This window comes from Lolium perenne, chromosome 2, assembly GCF_019359855.2.
Source record: "Lolium perenne isolate Kyuss_39 chromosome 2, Kyuss_2.0, whole genome shotgun sequence".
In the NCBI taxonomy this organism is placed as follows: domain Eukaryota; kingdom Viridiplantae; phylum Streptophyta; class Magnoliopsida; order Poales; family Poaceae; genus Lolium; species Lolium perenne.
In genome coordinates this window covers 43547975-43566786 of record NC_067245.2, presented here as the reverse complement: position 1 = coordinate 43566786, position 18812 = coordinate 43547975, and the positions used below count along the sequence as shown (strand labels likewise).

The window sequence follows — 18812 nt, the reverse complement described above, 5'->3', positions numbered from 1 at the left end:
TGGAGAGAAGATGAGATGAAGCCAACTTGCTGCTCTGCACGTGTATTTATAGTTCCGGCACACCAGACAACACCGTAACCGGGAGTAGACGACTTTTGCAGCGCTTGTGTCATGTGTGTCGGTTAGTTAGTCAAACGGCCAGCCGGGAACGTGGAGAGCACGTACACAAGTTGGTGTGTGTGCATCAATCGCGGTCGCACTAGCTTGAATATATATTGCTCCATTATGCATACTGCCACTACTTGCATATGATCGAGTTAAGATGCCAACTGGGATTACATATCCCGCTAAAATCTCACTTGATAATTCTTTCTACCTATTCTAGAGTAACTTTTTTTGCCTCAAAATTTATACTACAAAATTCAAAATAAACTGTGAGTGCAACTTATTAGGTGAAATCCAACTTTCATACCCTACATCGGACACATCATATGATCGAACTTGCATATGATCGAACTTAACACAGATCCCACATAAATCCCATGTAATTATAATTCGTTTTACATATTCTAATGTAAATTTTTGCCTCAAAATTTGTACTAAGAAATTTAAAATAAAATATAACCGGAATTTAGGTGGAATCCTACTTGAAAGCCTAGATGTATTAAATTTGTGGTGTGTGCAATGCATGGCGACTTCTTTTATCATCATCTAGCCAGTTGGAGAATAAACGAATGATACAACTGCCTGATCACATTCTCTCGCTAGTTAATTAGTGAAATAATTAATCTAACTCAGCTTCTCACTGTGCGCCGCCTGTGTGAGTTGTTGACCGAGGGCATAATACATTATCGGTTGGGGGAGTGGATGTACAAATCCAGCACCTGCGTTAAAATCCTCACGCAGGCGCGAATTTAGTTTCCTATTTATACTTGAGTTTCAGGCTAGACCTGGTACTCATGCAATTATATTGAGGACTATGCTTTAATCTTTCACAAAGATTAATCTTAGTACTCATGCCTATGTCTGGTGCATCGCTAGTTGTTCTAGAGGCCGGGAAGTGAAATTCTCCCCATTTTAAAAGAGTTTCCCTCTGAACCGCTCCCCTCCTGAGCAGTTCTGGAGGTGCCCTCCCACCCCGCAACCCTAGTAGGCAGACCCATCCTCCCTCGGTGGTCGCCACCGCTGCCCTTGCTGACGGTGGTAGCGGCGCCCTTCTCGTCGGATCTGGCGGATGGGATGGGGAGGTGCGCTCCGCAGCTGATTCTCGGGAGGATGGTGGATCTGCGGTGGGGGCACGGGGTGGTGTGGCCCTCCTTGGCCAGTGCCTGAGGCCCTCCATCGGCGAGCCGTCGCGAGGTGGATGTGCGCCCGTGGCTCGCGAGCCTGGTGGCGATTGGGGTCATCGGGCCATGATCCGATCTGGCCTAGATGAACTCTGCCATCGCCAGGCCCTGCGCCTGGACAGTCGCCTTCCTCTTCGGTCTCTCCGGCATGGCGGCGATCGGTGGCGTGGAGGCCTGCCGGTCTCGCGAATAAAGGTGAAAGTCCTAGGGTTTCTCCACCTGTCAAGATAATGACCTACTAGTTGCCTGTCCTCATTGATATGGCAGACGTGGCGTGTTCCGGAAGGCTCCGCCGGCGTACTCCACTGGAGCTTGCTGGATTGGGTGGGATTCGGTCGTGCGCACCCATGTTTTTCTCTGACTGTTTGCTTTCAGAGGGAGCGCTTCGAAGCTCTGCTGGCTGTTAATATCATAGGGCATGTTCTCGTCCCATGGTGCTAGCGGAGAATGTCGTGGAAGCCGAGATCAGAGGATTGGTGCTGATAGTTCGACTCCGGGCGGCGGTGAGAAATTGGCTTGGTGATTTGTGACTTGGAGCAGCGGCATGCTAGTGGTGGGCGACTGCTCAGGAGAAGTTCATAGTCTTACCTTTCAGGGTGAAAATCCAAGGTTCGGCCCTAATTGGTTGTGCCTGGCATTGTCCTTGTTGACGGCATTATTTTGAGAGTGGGGACCTTGCTTGACTTCTGGTGTTGTCTCGGTGGTGTTAGTAATGCTGCTCCAAGGAATATATTACTGTAGCGTGACTTTTCTTTTATGTAATTGTTTTTTTTGGTTGTGTGCATCTGTAATGCCGCTAGGGCAATACGTTGTTGCAGAGGCTGAGTGTTTTGGTATCTCCGCAATATTAATATATACTCCTTATCGAAAAAATAATACATTACCGGTGCGTAATATGCACTGCTTACATAGTTACATTGGTTGGCTCTTGGAGCCTCTATTTCATTAACAGGCCGGGTCTCCAACCTACAATTAATGTTGAATATGTTACCCCCTATCATATGAAAGATGTCTCTATTTATTGGTCTCCAACCTACAATTAATGTTGAACATGTTACCCCCTATCATATGAAAGATGTCTCTATTTCATTAATAGACTACTCTGAATTATTTTCGTTAGCATTACTAGGAAACATGCCCGTGCGCTGCAACGGGATAGGAAATACTCTGCCGACGCCAAGGGTGGGAGGCCACCACCCACCGGCGCAAGGCTGTGAGGAGTGCGGGAGTCCGCCGGCAGGAAGCTGAGAGCGGGTTTACCTTTTTCATATAGTATATTAATTTTATTAGCTTTTATTTGATAAAAATACGTTATAAAAAAGTGAAAACAAATGAGAGAAGTCCACTTTACCCCCTCAAACTTGTCTCAAGGTTTAGTTTGCAACCCTGAATTTTTATTTGTTTCAAGTTTCAACCTCAAACTTTAGAAACTATTCAGAATACACCCCTTTCATTGTTTTTATTGCAACCTCGCTTTTTTCATGTACGATAAATCAACGCCCGAGTTAAAATATAACCATATTTGTATGTACCTCCTCATACATGCATGCTAGAACTGGTATACCAAAATCAACGAATGCGCGTTTGTATGTTCTCAGTCAGCGAGAACATATTTCTTTCTTGTATATCTCACATGTGAGATCTCAATACATGTACTGAGTATGTTTAGTTAAAATACATGATAAACCCGGCTGATGTGTATATAAAATTGGCTTAAACCAGTTAGGAACGGTGAAAGTGGTGTATTCCAAACGGTTTTTAAAATTTAGGTTTGAAACTTAAAACAAATAAGAGTTAAGTGTTGTAAACTGAACTTTAGGAAAAATTTAGGGTGGTAAACTGGACTTTTCTCAAAACAAATTACATTACCAAAATCCCGTCTGAAAAGGAACCTCGTATTATTCCGTTTAGGATTCAGCTCATATGCAACAAAGTGGAAAAAAACTTGATGCGATGTGTATGGGCTGCACAAGCAGCACACACATTTTGCATAGATGGAGACATGAAATGGCACTTCATTAGTTTCTATACGGAATAATCACAGAAATCACAGGAGTCCACTATACAACATCATTATTTATGATTGCATCGAAGAGATTCTTGATTCTTCCTAGGCAAGTGAACGTGATCACATCTCCAGTTCACATTCAGTAAAAAAACTGCATAGAAAAAGATTCTAGTGATACCAGAATAAGATAGTGTACTGCATTGCAGTTAGGACAGTGGCGAAGCTGAACTCACTCGACAGGCCGAACCTCACCGGCCATCATACTGAGAAACTCCTGCATCCGTGATCCTGTTTAACAAGACTTCATGCTGAGAAACTCTTGCAGACCATTCCACGACATATATATCAAAGGGGCATATAATCGAACACCTTCCGCGCTTACTCCACGCCGCGCAGCTCCACACGCGAAGCCTGACAAAACCAAGTGATGAGAGCCCTTGCATAGTTGCATACTTTCATTGACCTGCCGTGCAGGTGATAGTTCAACTCCCCTACCCTATCCATGGCCAGACAACAAAGCTACCGGCAGCATGAATTAGCAGCAGATCGATCACCTCGGCTCCATAACGCACCGGAAGCAAAAGGCCCCCTCTCAGCTTCGCCAAGGTCGCCCGCCCATCCCCAAATTCCTTCTCAGTGTCGGCAATGTCGAGCTGGGGCGGAACTTCGGCCGTGGCAATATCCATCTTGATCTTGTGCAGAAATTCCGGCGGGACTTCGCGCTGGATTTCGATTTCGGTCGAGGGGCAGAGTCCTTTCTATGAGGAGATCGAAGAACACAACCCGTGCTCGTGTTGGAGACGCGAGGGTGACCGAGGCTAGGGCGTTGGCACCCGGTTCGAGGCTGTGGATCTGGCTGATGGTCGCGGCAGCCGCTGGCGAACTCCGGCCAGGAGTGGTGGCGGAGCGTGACCCTGCCCTTGATGCTTCCGCTTGAGGTATAACCTGGGCTAGGCCACCGGTACATGGGCCTCAACTCGACTTGACGTACAACGGTACAGACCGTATAGACGAAGCGTTTTCTTTAACTAAGCGGTGGCAGCTGCTGTAATTTTGAGAAATAATAGGGGTATAAATTGACGGACGAACAAGAAGCCTTATTTTCTTTATTATTAGGTATAGATATAGATAGGAAGTACTCCTATCTAAAATCAGATGTATCTATACACTAAATTGTGACTAGATACATTCAAATTTAAACAAACTTTTGGCATCTATTTATGGACAGAGGTAGTACTTTTTTTCCTGTTTACTTGTGAAAAGTTGATGAAAATACAGCGAAGTGAAAGTGCTGTGCATAAAAGTTCACGGAAGAGTATCTGCATTAGAAATATACGTTTGTGTGCATTGTCACCGTCAAAGATTGGAAATACTGTATGCATCGCTGAATTTGAGTCGTACATGTGCAATGACGAGGACAGCCGGAGACCCATTTGCTTTTACTTATATCCAGACATCACTCGACGTGCAGGGAACGATATACATCTAGCCCACGGAGAAACTCGCAACCAACACATGTGCAGCTAATTGACTACCGGTTGGTGCATGCATGTGGAACTAACCACCGGTTGTTACAGTAGAATACACCGGTGATCAATCCACACTAGTAGAAAAAAAGTCTTTTGTTCAGAGCATTAGTTCTGGTCGTGTTTGGGACCGGGACTAATGTGAGTATCAGTTCGGATCCAACGGCTAGAAGGCAGCACGAGCATGGCCAACTCCAGTCCCGGGTCAAACGGGATCTTTAGTCGCGGTTGGTGATACCAACTGGAACTAAAGTTTCCTCCAATATAATCATCGTCCCGGTCTCTTTCTCTCTGGCTCCTCTCTGTTTTTTTTTCCGACGAGCTCGAGTTCATTCCCATTTTTCCCACGTTTTGTTAAGATTTGGTGGCGCCCCATCTATCCAAGCGTTCTACAAGGTTAGCAACTTCATCCTTTCATTTGTTATTGCTAGTTTAGCTTATTTAATGCTATATAAGTACTTCCTCCGTTCCAGTTCATAGGGCTTGCGCGTATCCCTAGATTGTAAATTTGATAATAATAATATAAGATATATATTGCAAAATATATATCATTAGAAAACTTGGATGTTCTGCTTTCTAATGATATAACTTTTGTGTTGTACAATTGATATTATGTTAGCCAAATCGACAACCTAGAGATACGCGCAAGCCCTATGAACTGGAACGGAGGTAGTAGAGGGATTTGTGGATTTTAGTGTATGTTGGAGTTTATTTGATTTATATGCAATTTGAGCTTAAATTAATTTCTTAGTCTGTATACGTGTACATGTGGTTTACTTAGTGATTGATCAAAATTAGTATGGAGTAGAAAGTTTTTAAATCAGTGCATAGTTTTTTTATTTTAACAGTAATAACATTTATAGCCATATAGTTGTTTTGTTTTCATTCCATGTGTGTTGTAAGTATGATGATTGTTTTGATTGTTGCAATTGCCGATGATTATATTTTGGGACCATCTAGTGAGAAAGGGTGTCATAAGCCTTGTGATGGAGGTAGTATGTGTTGATAAAATGCACATGTAGTTCATAGTTTAGTTAATATATTTAATTCCTATTATTTTTTAGTTATTAGTATGTTGCAGAAGAAAAACACAAAGATCCCCACATTATTTAAAAGTTACAATCAACTGATGTATCATGATTGCGTTTAGAGTGTTGGGGCATGGGAATAATTTTAGCATCATGATTGCGTTTCAATTGTATCTCTATTTAGCTAGCTACTCGATCGAGACATGTTAATTAATTTGGTCACTACTCTACTTTGGTTTAAACAAGGGGTGGTTTTATGTGTTGTCCATGTGGTGTCTATAAGAATACGGAGGATTACTCTTTCTCAAAAATCCTTAATACCCACATGTTTCAGTCTGATTTTATGCCCTGCTATAATTGTTGGAACAAGCAAGAAAAAATAGGGGTTATAGTAGAATTAAATGAAGAGGAAGAGGATGATGACAACTACTTTAGGTTCCCTGAATAGATATTTCAATAGGGGAAGTTGAAGAACAGGCATAAGATGAGCCCGTCGGGCCAGAGAGACTACGAAAGTGAATATGAGAAGTTGAAGTTCGAGCGCATGTTAGAGGATCAGAAAAAATTATTGTACCCAAATTGCAAAGATGGCAACAAAAATTTGGGTGGCACACTAGAAATGGGAAGTTACTAAAAATTATAAAGAAGATGCTTCCAAAGGATAACGATTACCCCGCTAGTACGTACGAAGTAAAGAAGATTGTTTGCCCTCTAGGATTATATGTGCAAAAAATACATGCATGCCCTAATGACTGCTTCCTCTACCACGTGGAGGAGTACGGAATTTGAGTGCATGCTCGGTATGTGGGGCATGCGGTATAAGATCAGCCGAGATGACCCTGGTGATGTTGCAGGAAAGAGCCCCAGGTAGAGGGTTCCTACAAAGGTGATGTGGTATGGTGCTATAATACCACAGTTCAAACGTTTGTTCAGAAACAAAGAACATGCCAAGTTGTTGCGATGGCATAAAGAAGACAGTAAGAAAGACGCGATGTTGAGACACCCCAATAATGGGTCGCAGTGGAGAAAAATTGAGAGAGAGTTCCCGAACTTTGCATATGACACAAAGAACTTAAGGTTTGGTTTAAGTACAGATGGCATGGATCCTTTTGGGGAGCAGAGCTGCAGTCATATCACCTGGTATCTGACTCTCTGTATATATATCGTTCCTCCTTGGTTCTGCATGAAGTGGAAGTTCATTATGATCTCATTTCTCATTCAAGGTCCAAAGCAACCCGACAACGGCATTGATGTGTATCTAAAGTCATTAGTTGAAGAACTTTTACAGTTGTGGCACAAAAAGGTGTGTGTGGGAAATTAGCACAAACAGGAAAAATTTGACCTTCGAACATTGTTGTTCGTAATCATCAATGATTGACCTGCTCTTAGTAACCTTTCAGTACGGACAAAAAATGCAAGCATTTCAAATATGAGGCAGATCACCGGAGGAAGCCTATCCACCGCACTGGTGATGATGTATTTGGTATGGAAAAGGATTTAAATGTAATCTATGAAAATGGTCCTAACAGACAATCTGTTCCGATTGATGCTAACAGATACGCACCCTTGTGGAAGAAGAAATTTATATATTAGGAGCAACCCTATTGGAAAGTACTATAGGTCCAGTCTGCAATCGATGTGATGCACATGGTGAAAAATCTTTGTGTGAACCTGCTAAGCATCATGGGCGTCGCTAGTAGGAACAAGCCTACTGCCGGTGGAGGCCCGCGACTGATACCTCACCAGTGGTATTTGTTGCTAGTTGTGTGCTGGACAGCATGCTACTAATGTGCCTCTTACCGGTCCTGTGCGGCCCCGACACGCGACCAATAGGTTTAATGATATCACGTTGGTGACACGCTTACAGTATATAGCGCTCTACCCGCATGCTGCCAGTACTTCTGGAGGTGCCCCTGTTTCGAATACATTGTGCCATTTCTCTGGATTATACATATATACATACACAATAGTAGATACATACACATACATATATCTAAACATGCAGTACAGAATACATACACACATGATACAATTATACCATTACCAAATCATTATTTGAGCTCAAATGTCACGACCGAAGATCCATCACAAGCTAGTTAGTTATCTAAACCGAAATTACATAGATAAGAAATGCAGTCACGATGAGCAGCATTAGGGCTAAGGCGGTCTTCATCCGATTCCTCCTCATCTCTCTCCTCTCTCCAGGTAGATAGTTCGCATATCTAGGGTCCGCCTCCTCCATAGTGTTGTACCGTGTGTAGATGCAGCTGAAAAAATGGTGTACCTGTGTCAAACAGTTTTCCCAATTGGCATAGACTCCGGGAATCCTACCCTTGTAAACGACATACGATGGCATATCTATGTACAAGATAAATAATATACGTCAGTAAAGCAAATTTATACATAATATACGATGTAGTGACACAGCATTTTAGAAAATTCAAGTACCAAGAGATGAGCCTCATATAAAATACACAGGATGATAACCCCCAAGTGCAGGGGATCACCGCAGTACAATTCGATAAGTATTTGAGTGTCAAACCCACGAGGAGCTGAAGGTAAATTATCTATTCTCTAAAGCTATATAACCCATTTATATGTCCTTCTATGCAAAGCTAGGAGATATGGTGTGTGTGTGTGTGAATAGGTTTTTTCTATGCAACTACAAGTGCTGAAATTAAAATTCAAGAATAAAACAATGCAAGAAAAGTAAAGTGCACAAAAGTAAAGTAAGATGAAGGGAATTGAAGTGGAGTGGAGTAACTCAAGGTAGTAAACATTCTAGCAAATTGCTACTTCATTCATGTGGTTGTCAAAATTAGTGAAGCACAAAGATAGTCATATTATTGTTTCTTACAGAGAGGAGCCATAGATATGTGTAGCCATGTATATGAGTGATTGATCCCAAGGCCAGTTAAGAGAGAACTAGGGAATTATTAAGACATAAAGTCCAACCACCTCTGTAAGTTTAAAGGTTCCCAGAATAAAACCCCCCATTTAATTAATCATGATTAGTACAACATGCACCTAAAAATTAGAACAAGGTTTATGTCAGCTCCCGTTGTCCCTCTCCCTATCAACATGCAGTGGTGAAAATCTTATGCATCCCCCGATATATGTGTGCACTCATATATTAGTACAAAGATCATCATAGAATATAACAAATACTTATATGCAACCATCACAAAGTATCTTACAATTTCCATAAGCAGGTCACTACTCAAACAAAGATATATAGGTACAATACATTATGGAAAAACGATAGATTGCCAAGAGATTATAATGGGTAGATGAAGATGGTGCTGCTGTAGATGATGATGAAGATGATGAATATAGTGCTGATGCCTTCACCGGAGGGGGTGGAGTCCACCTGAGGTAATTCCGGCAGTGTTTCCCCCCTCCAATCTCCGCCGGCGGTAGCCTACTGACTCTCTGTTTATGTGTTTTTGATCTCCGCCTTCGTAGCCTCGACGAAACCCCTGGGGATCATATATATAGTGGTTTTTAGGTCAAAACAAGTTAGTGGGCACAAGATTGAGTCGAATCGGACGCGCGAGGTGGGAAAGGACCCAGGTGGCACGCCCAAAGGGGTGGGCGCCCCACCTGCCCTATTTCCCAGCCTGTTTACCTACTGGTGGCCCACTTTAGCTCATCTTGTTCATTTCGAAATTCACGAAGCGTGCCCCTCACCTTGCCTTTTTTGGAGTCTCGTAGCTCATGTAATGTCAAAAACACTAAAAAGAGGCGTTTTCTGCCAAACAGAATTAGAACCGGAGGAGAGAGGGTTGTTTAGAAAATCCCCTAAAACATCATGAAACATGGAAATAACATTTGTATAAGACGCAAATATGTGGTAATATGTTTCAATAAAGTGAAAAGTTCATGTATGCATTTTACATGCATCACACGATAAAAGAGGTAAACTAATAAGACCAAGTAAAATGTGCATGGATATAAGAAAATGTCTTATTGGCTCCCTCTTTCATTAGACGGTTGCAGAGCAGAATCATCGACAAGTGCATTTGAATATAAAGACACATGGTGACATAGGCATCCCCAATGGGCCTGTCAGAGAAGGTACCCGGGGTTTACCGAAGGCCCACGACCCGAAGATTTATGAAGCCCGGAAGCCCAGTTAAGAAATAGTTTAGAAACATAGAGATGTAATAGGAATAATGACTTGTAAATCTACGGGTGGAACTCAGAGAGTCTCCCGGAATATGTAACCGTGTGTAATACGAAACCCTCGACTCCGCCTCCTATATAAGGGGGAGTCGAGGGACGAAGAAAGCATCGATTCATTGTCAACACAACCCTAATTTTCTAATCGTCGAGTACTTTTCGGCTGAAACCCTCGAGATCTACTTGCATTGGCATTTTCTGCATTGGCATTTTCCGCTTCATTTTCTTGTACAGGTGGCAAGCCAGGAGAGGCTGGCGAAGATTCCATGGGCCCGCACTGCCGCTGTCAGCAGGGCTGGCAGGGCCATCATTGCAACCATCATTGCTGCCATCATGGTGCACATGCGAAGAGGTGGAGACGCCGTGCTCTCCCGTGCGCGCCGCAGGTGCACGTGGATGGGCCCCCACGTTGTCGGCTGTGGACGGAGGCGTGGCAGGCAGAGAGCGGCTAGGACCAGGCACGACAGTCGGTGCGGATCTGGGCTGCAGATCCAAGAAGGATCTCCTGGCAGGGGAATCAGCTTGGCATTCAGTGATGTTTTGTCCTATCTCCAGATTTCTTGTTTGTGCACCATTTTGATTCAAATTTTCACCAGAATCTTCAGAATTTGAACCTGCATTTGCTGTACTATCACCAGAAACTTGCAGAGCATCTGTAACAGGGACAATATGCATATGATCATCAATAGTTAATCCCTCATGTGCATGCGATGATGACAAAGTGTTAGATAGTAAAAGGATTTCAGCTCTAAGTTGTGCACCGGCATTGGATGAAGATACTTGAAGGGAAAAATATTCTCATCAAATACTACATCACGAGATATGTAAATACGACCAGTGGAGACATCAAGACACTTGACACCCTTATGTAGAGGACTATAGCCAAGAAAAACACATTGTTTTGATCAGAAAGAAAGCTTGTGTTTATTGTATGGGCAAAGGTTAGGCCAGCAGGCACAACCAAAGACACGAAGGGTATCATAGTTCGGCTTGACATCAAGAAATTTTTCAGCTGGAGACATGAGATCAAGAACTTTAGTAGGCAGTAAATTTATGAGGAAAGTGGCAGTAAGAAAAGCTTCATCCCAGAACTTGAGGGGCATGGAAGCATTTGCTAGAAGAGCAAGACCAACCTCAATAATATGTCTGTGCTTGCGTTCAGCAGAACCATTTTGTTGGTGAGCATGTGGACAAGAGACATGATGAGTAATGCCTACTATTTGAAGAAACCGTGGAGTTTTTCATATTCACCACCCCAGTCAGTTTGCATAGTAACAATTTTTCTATTGAATTTTTGTTCAACAAGCTGCTGAAAATTGAGAAAAAGTTGGTACACATCACATCTCTTTTTTCAGAAAATAAATCCATGCAAACTTACTATAATCATCAATGAAGCTGACATAATACTGTTGTTTTCCAACAGAGGATGGAGCATGACCCCATACATCAGAAACACTTGTTCTAAAGGAACAGTAGACACAATAATGGAAACATGATATGGTAATTGATGACTCTTTGCTTGCTGACAAAGATCACACACATATGGATTTATTTCTGGGGTGTTTGCTTAATTATTCTTCCTAAGCACTTGTTGAACAATAAAGGATGATGGATGTCCTAGACGACGATGCCATGTGGATGAAGACGGCTTGATGGTGATGAAGGCATGCTTGTGGGGTTCAGCAACATTGGAGATGGGCACAAGGGGGTAGAGGCCAGCATGACAAGGACCCTTAAATAGAATTTTCTTGGTGGCCTGATCCTTTATCAAAAATAAGAAAGGGTGAATTTCAACAAAAACATTATTGTTTAAGGTAATTCTATGAGCTGATAACAAATTTTTAGTGGCACAAGGAACATGGAGAATATTATTCAGATGCAATGAGCTATGAGGGGTATGTAATGTTGAAGGGCCAATATGCTGTATTGCCATACCTGTACCACTGGCATTGTGAACTTGATCACGGCCCTTATAGTTGTCATGAGTGTGCAGCTTATTTAGTTGTCCCGTGATGTGATCCGTAGCACCAGTGTCCATATACATGTTGGTATCAACTTCATATGCTCCCTTCTCATTGCGAGGGCGATCCTCATCATCATCATCATCATGATCAGAATAACGCCACCAACAATCACGTGCAGGGTGTCCATACTTCGTGCAAATCTGGCAGGTGGTGTCAACAAAGCGAGTAGGTGTACGTCCACGACCACGGCCACGGCCGCCACCACGACCACCTCCATCACTGCGCTGCATGTCTCTGTCATCGCGCCTATTATACCCCCGATCATCACGGCGATCACGATATTGCGTGTCATCCCGCCTCTCATCTCGCCTGTTGTAGCCATCTCTATCATCCCGGCGGTAGCCATCTCTGTCATCTCGGCGGTAGCCACCACCACCGCCATATCTGTCATCTTGCCTGTTGTAGCCATCACGATCATCAGATCTGTAGCCACGGTCATCACGACGCTGGTAATCATCACGTCGGGAAGGGACATTGTCATCTCGGCGCTGAAAAGAACCACCACCACCACCACGCGTGGCAGTGTTTGCGCTGCTCTGAAAACCAGTACCACTCTGGCCAGACTGTGAAAGGGCGGTCTGGCGATCATCAAAGGCTTGAAGCTGCGAGCACATATCAACACAGGTAGTGGTAGGATTTGCATTAATCGATGTGACAAAGGGTGTGTAGCGATCGTCATCCAGGCCGCCAAGAATATAGGCCTTCAGTTCATCTTGATCAATATTTTTTCCGGCGGCAGCAAGTTCTTGGACAAAACCTTGCATCGTGGCAATGTACTGACGAGCCGACATATCCTGTTTCTTGGTGTTGATCAATGCACCACGCAAAAAGTTCACACGAGCTCGAGATTGTGATGCAAACAAGCTCTGAATTGTCGACCAAATTTGATGAGCATGCTGCAATCCGATCATCTGAGCCAAGAGATCTTGATCAAGAGATTTAACCAGGTAGCTCATCAGTGCTTGATCCCGAGCAAACCAGACAGCATAGGCCCGGCTCGGAACTTGGATCTTCTTTTTATCTTTATCTTCAATCTCTTTTGTTTCAGGTGGTGCGGGGTCAGATCCGTCAAGGAGCCCCATAGCCTGCGCACAGTGGAACGCCGACAGCACCTGTGTCTTCCAGAACAGATGATTGTCCCGCGACAGTTTTTCCGACGGCGGCGAACCAAGAGTTTTTGGCAAGCAGAGTCACTGCAGCGGCAGCCGCCATTGGTGAAGAAGTCGAGGCAGACATGATCGAGCGCGGTGGTAGAAGGCGACCGGGCTAGGTTGTGTCTGTGTGTTTGATCTAGAGTTTTATCTCACGACGGCAGAGGGCGATTGGAGCGGATTTGTCTGAAACTCTCGACGTCGTGAGGCGATCGGAGCAGGTTTTTCTGGTTGTGCTGTTTGTTTTCGGGTCCTTCACCGGCGGGTGGGTTGTGGATGCGGCGGCTGCGCTCACGAGGTGGGAGGAGGCAGCTCTGATACCATGTCAAAGTCCTAGGGTTGGAATCGTGCCCTCTCCCTGGGCCCGTTATGTGTTAATATATGTGTGGAAAAGCCCCACACGTGGCATATACAAACTCTGATTACAAGGTTTAACAACTTGCACATTAGTTGTAATTGGATTGTAACTGTGATTTTTACAGATTCAAGTGAAGTTACAACTGAGGTTTTTTAGTTTTTTTTTTGAAAGGAATACGGTAGGGGAAGCCCCTACAATGTTTTTTTTTTAAATAATAAGAGCCCAATTCAACGTCCGTGGGAACTTGAACCTGGGTGGCTGGGTTGTACATCCACTTCCCTAACTGAATGAGCTAGGCTCACTTCTTTAAGAGGTTTTTTAGTTGGAAGTGAGCTTGTAACTAAGCTTGCAACTAACATTTTCTGCAGTTGGAAACAAGGTTGCAACTAAGATTTTTCGGTAACAAATGGATCTGTAACTAGAGTTGTAACTGAGATATTTTTTTAGTTGCAAGTGTGATTGTAACTGAGATTTTCTTCCATTGCAAATAGTGTTGCAACTGTCATCTTTTAGTTACAAACAGGTGGAAACCAGGATTTTTTTCAATTATAACTAAAATATAACTGATAATTTCCACGTGCAAATCAGTTACGGTTTAGGCCACTACTTTTTGGCTTATGAGAAAGCCTAAAAGAACTGAAAATTTCTGGGCGGCTTGTCCCCACCGTTGGGCCTCCGCGTAGTGTAAATTTGGCTGCCAAGAGAAACTAGGAAAGGGCAGCTTCCCAAGATTCTCCAAGAAAAATCGAAGCGGTATCTGTTGTAGCCCCTGTTCGCTCCTGATATTAACTCGAGACTGCACCTAGCGCGACGAAGTGTTTTCCTCGATTCAGCCCGTGCTGGAGCAAAAACAAAATCCCACCCCAGCGTATGTTTCCTTTCTTTCTGTTCGTGGTACCCTCCTCTCTCGTTTTTTTAATGTGTTGATTAGTACAAGATGCAAACACATCATTTGTAATAGCTAGCTGAAGAAGAAAATACCCCCCTTGAAAATTTTCAGCATGAAGGCACGACATATATATCCAATAAATCAGCACATCAGACGTAGGCATAGAAAATGTCCTGACATATGGTATTTTCACTTATCTCGAACATATACCATATCAAGGGCATTATGGACAATGCACAACTTGATACATCAAATTTTATAAGCCCAAATGAAGGGGAGAACAACTTTAACGAGCTTTTTCCTCACATGAGTTTTTCCCCACCGCAAACCATAAGCTGGCTTCTCCATAAGCATAAGCCCAAAGAAGTAGGTCTTAGTCCTATAGGCTAACTATAAGCTAATTACTTACCTGATTTGATTCTCGACGCGGTGGGCAAGCCTGCCAGGACCTGATCAGCCACCTCGTAACCGACATGAGGCAATCAGCCAACTAGTGACCCACCAGTCCTGTCGGTGTTCCGAAGGCCGACACTGTATTATTTTCGGAAAACTGTGAATCTGCGTAATATTTTTGGATTGAAACAAAAAATGTATTATTTTAAAAATATTAGCCCACCACTGTAGCTTGTGGCGACTCATCTTTATCACTCGCAATAGCTACATCTTCATTGTCCTCCAGATTTCTTCCGCCTTCATCATCGGAGGAGGACCAGCCGAAGTGCTCCTCCTCCACCACAGGAGGCGCTTGCTCTGCCAGCGGAGCCTCTTGGAGGCGCTTGCTCCACCACCGGTGTCTCCTGTTGTACACGGCGGCGCTTCGCCTGCGGGTACTGTGCGACGCATAAAAGCCGAGCGGTCTTCTTGGTGCGAACCATGACGCAGTGAGGTGATAGATCTATCGTAATGATGGTGGGTGCCGATACTGTAGCGGCAGGAGGCTTTATGTAGGCCAGCCGAAGAAGCCGACTCGTCGGCGACGCGTGCCACGTGGGAGGAAGGCGAGGAGGCTACACGTCGATGGAATGGGAGGAGGCAACCTCGGGAAAGATTTAAACACAATTTTACCACGACCAATAGTTTGTGATAGGGAGAAGAAAAGAAATGGGTACCCTATTGAGTTCTTATATTTTAACTGGCCACTCGAATTGAGTTCTTATATTTTAACTGGCCACTCGAATTAATGTTGACCTTGTTTCCACAAAACTAGCATCTGGGTTAGTGTCGTTTTGCTGGCTGCTCCGTGTTTATTGATCGTGGTAAAGTTCAGCATAGTTCCAAGGTTTAATACAGAATACAAAGATTGTATAGATGATATAAGGAAGCATAGGCTATCTCATGCAAGTTAGCTTGAAAACCGAATATGTTTCTTGGAGATTTCAACTGAAGTTACGTAATTATTTCTCTTACAAGGAAGTTACCTAGTGACTTTTATACTTATTGGCACGTCTAATAAACTCTGAAGAATAGTAAGCTGATGTGTCGATTCTATATGGTGTTTTAAGCATATTCTTTCATTATAAAATGTCTCTCGTTACATGCTCCATCTAGCAAATATTAAGTTTATTATGCATGATTACGTGTAGTTTTCATTCATTTTTATGTGAGTTTTGAACAATTAGTAGTTTTATTAGTTTTTTATCAGGTTTCCACGTTTTTTTGTGTGTCGTCGGTGTTTTGAGTATTTATCAACAAATCACGAAGAAAGAAACCGAAAAAGGTTATATACGGAGGAGATACAGACACCCTGACTTAGCCATTTGAAGAGTGAAAAAGTGATATTTTTCAACGGTGTTGTTGCCTTCAACCATACAAATCCAACCAGTCAAATAACACCACAATCAAAGTTCGTACAATAAAATGATGCCTGTATATTAACAAAAAAGACGGGAGTTTTAGCGTCATGTGGTACAGTAATCCACGACCGTATGGTTTGACTGTACCACATATTCTGGGTAAGGAAAATTGGCGTAGTTGCCACAATTCAGTGCAAAAAAGAAGTACAGTAGCAGTGAATTATCATATCAAATAAAAATGAATAAAGATGATACATGAATGGTGGTATTAGGACGCACGGTACAAAATAAACGAAGGTACAAAGCCTTCATTGAAAGTAAACAAGAAAAGTTAACCGAAAACCGTATACTAGGAAAACGTTACTCTCCATAAAGATGGGTTGATGATCAACGGGTGTGGATAGGGCCTTAATAGGTCTTGTCATTGACCTTCCCGCAGAATTGCCTGATCTCGCCCACGGTGCTGTTCTTCACCTCCCAGTTTCCCATCTTCACCATGGCTTTAGCGAATGCATCGTACCAGGGGTTTCGGCCAATTGGAATAATATCCGACAAAAAGAAAGGGTCACGGGCAAATGAATCCACCAAGACCTTGGTCTCCGGTGACTCCAGCAGTACCGCATCGGAGGTGAAGAGCACATTGTGTTCCTGCACGTTCTTGTAGTACTGGTGGTCCAACTCGTTGGCGGTCTCGTAATCCTGCGGCACATTTATGCTGTTCGCAGTGCATGTCGTGTTCAGTTGGTCGGCGAGCGTGCGGTTCATGGCCGTGCTGGAGTTGTCAGGCAGCAAACGGTTGGAGAAGGAGTTGGCGAAGGAGCCGCAGGCCGAGCGGCCGATGGAGTGCGCACCAGAGAGCACGAGCATATCCGTCTGATCGAGCCCCTTTGCAGCGAACATGTCTGTGATCGTCTTGAGGTCGCCGAAGGGTGGGGGCAGGTTCAAGAAGGTGTCGTTGGCGCGTGATACTTTGCCGTCGTAGCGGCCGGCCGGCACCTGGTAGTTGATTTTGCGGTCGCTCAGGCTATAGCTGGCGTCGCGCCCGGCGAAGGCGACGATGTCGGCGCAGGAGACGATGCCCTTGCATTCCACCTCAAGGGCAGCCTTTGCCTTCTCGATAATGTTGAACCCGCGCAGGCTTAGGTTGGGGAAAGCCGTCCTCTCCGTGTCTGGGCCTTCCAGCAGGACGGAGGCGTCGCAGCCCTGAAGAGAACCGCGCCGTCCATGCAACATTGTGAGCCAGCTACTCTAATTATCGTGCATGCACACATCTATATGAATACTAAACGAACTGAGTAAAATTTGTGGTACCTGGACAAAGCAATCATGGAAGAAGAGGCGGATGAGCCCGGCCTTTTCGCCCGGGGTGGCTTCCTTCACGGCCCTTTTCACGATCTCCTCAGCCTGGGGGCATTTGTTGGCGGCGTAGTAGCCGACCTTGAGGTCAGGGCGAGGGTTCTTGGGAGGGGAAGCCGGTGGGAGCTTAAACGGCTGGTTGGGATTCGGTAGTGGAAAGCCGTAGCCGTCATAGATTGAGAGGAATTCACAGGACACGGCACCGAGCAAAGACGCGAGCACGGCGAGAACGGCAAGCTTGGGCGCCATATGCCTACCTGCTCGGGTCAGCTTGGTACTACTCCTTGTGTTTGCTGGAGAGAAGATGAGATGAAGCCAACTTGCTGCTCTGCATGTGTATTTATAGTTCCGGCACATCAGAGATGGAAGATGTCTTTTGCAGCGCATGTGTGTCGGTTAGTTAGTCAAACGGCCAGCCGGGAACGTGGAGAGCACACACAAGTTGATGTGCGTGCATCAATCGCGGTGGGACTGCTTGATTATACTGCTCCATTATGCATACTCCCACTACTTGCATATGATCGAACTACGATGTCAACTGGGATTCCATATCCCGCTAAAATCGCACTTGATAATTCATTCTACCTATTCTAGAGTAACTTTTTTTGCCTCAAAATTTATACTACAAAATTCAAAATAAACTGTGAGTGCAACTTATTAGGTGAAATCCAACTTTCATACCCTACATCGAACACATCATATGAGCGAACTTGCATATGATCGAACGCTTAACACAGATCCCACATAAATCACATGTAATTATAATTCGTTTTACATATTCTAATGCAAATTTTTGCCTCGAAATTTGTACTAAGAAATTTAATATAAAATATAACTGGAATTTAGGTGGAATCCTACTTGAAAGCCTAGATGTATTAAATTTGTGGTGTGTGCAATGCATGGCGACTTCTTTTATCATCATCTAGCCAGTTGGAGAATAAACGAATGATACAACTGCCTGATCACATTCTCTCGCTAGTTAATTAGTGAAATAATTAATCTAACTCAGCTTCTCACTGTGCGCCTGTGTGAGTTGTTGACCGAGGGCATAATACATTATCGGTTGGGGGAGTGGATGTACAAACCGAGCACCTGCGTTAAATCCTCACGCAGGCGCGAATTTAGTTTCCTATTTATACTTGAGTTTCAGGCTAGACCAGGTACTCATGCATTTATCTTGAGGACTATGCTTTAATCTTTCACAAAGATTA

At 44.0% G+C, this 18812-nt stretch overlaps 1 protein-coding gene across 1 annotated transcript; it reads right to left on the bottom strand.

Annotated features, from left to right (window-relative positions):
• Nucleotides 1–16405: 16405 nt before the first annotated feature.
• On the bottom strand, nt 16406–17894 carry LOC127331949 (peroxidase 2-like). The gene is made up of 2 exons (XM_051358183.2): nt 17557–17894; nt 16406–17448 (listed from the first exon to the last, which is right to left on the bottom strand). The coding sequence occupies exons 1-2, from the start codon at nt 17848–17850 to the stop codon at nt 16654–16656; spliced, it is 1089 nt and encodes a 362-aa protein (XP_051214143.1). The 5' UTR covers nt 17851–17894; the 3' UTR covers nt 16406–16653.
• Nucleotides 17895–18812: the final 918 nt, after the last annotated feature.

Excerpts from the sequence above, each read along its gene's own strand:
- LOC127331949 (XM_051358183.2), bottom strand. The coding sequence starts at position 17,850 with ATGGCGCCCAAGCTTGCCGTTCTCGCCGTGCTCGCGTCTTTGCTCGGT. Across the intron at positions 17,449-17,556 it reads TCCATGATTGCTTTGTCCAG|GGCTGCGACGCCTCCGTCCT; the intron begins GTACCACAAATT and ends GGTTCTCTTCAG.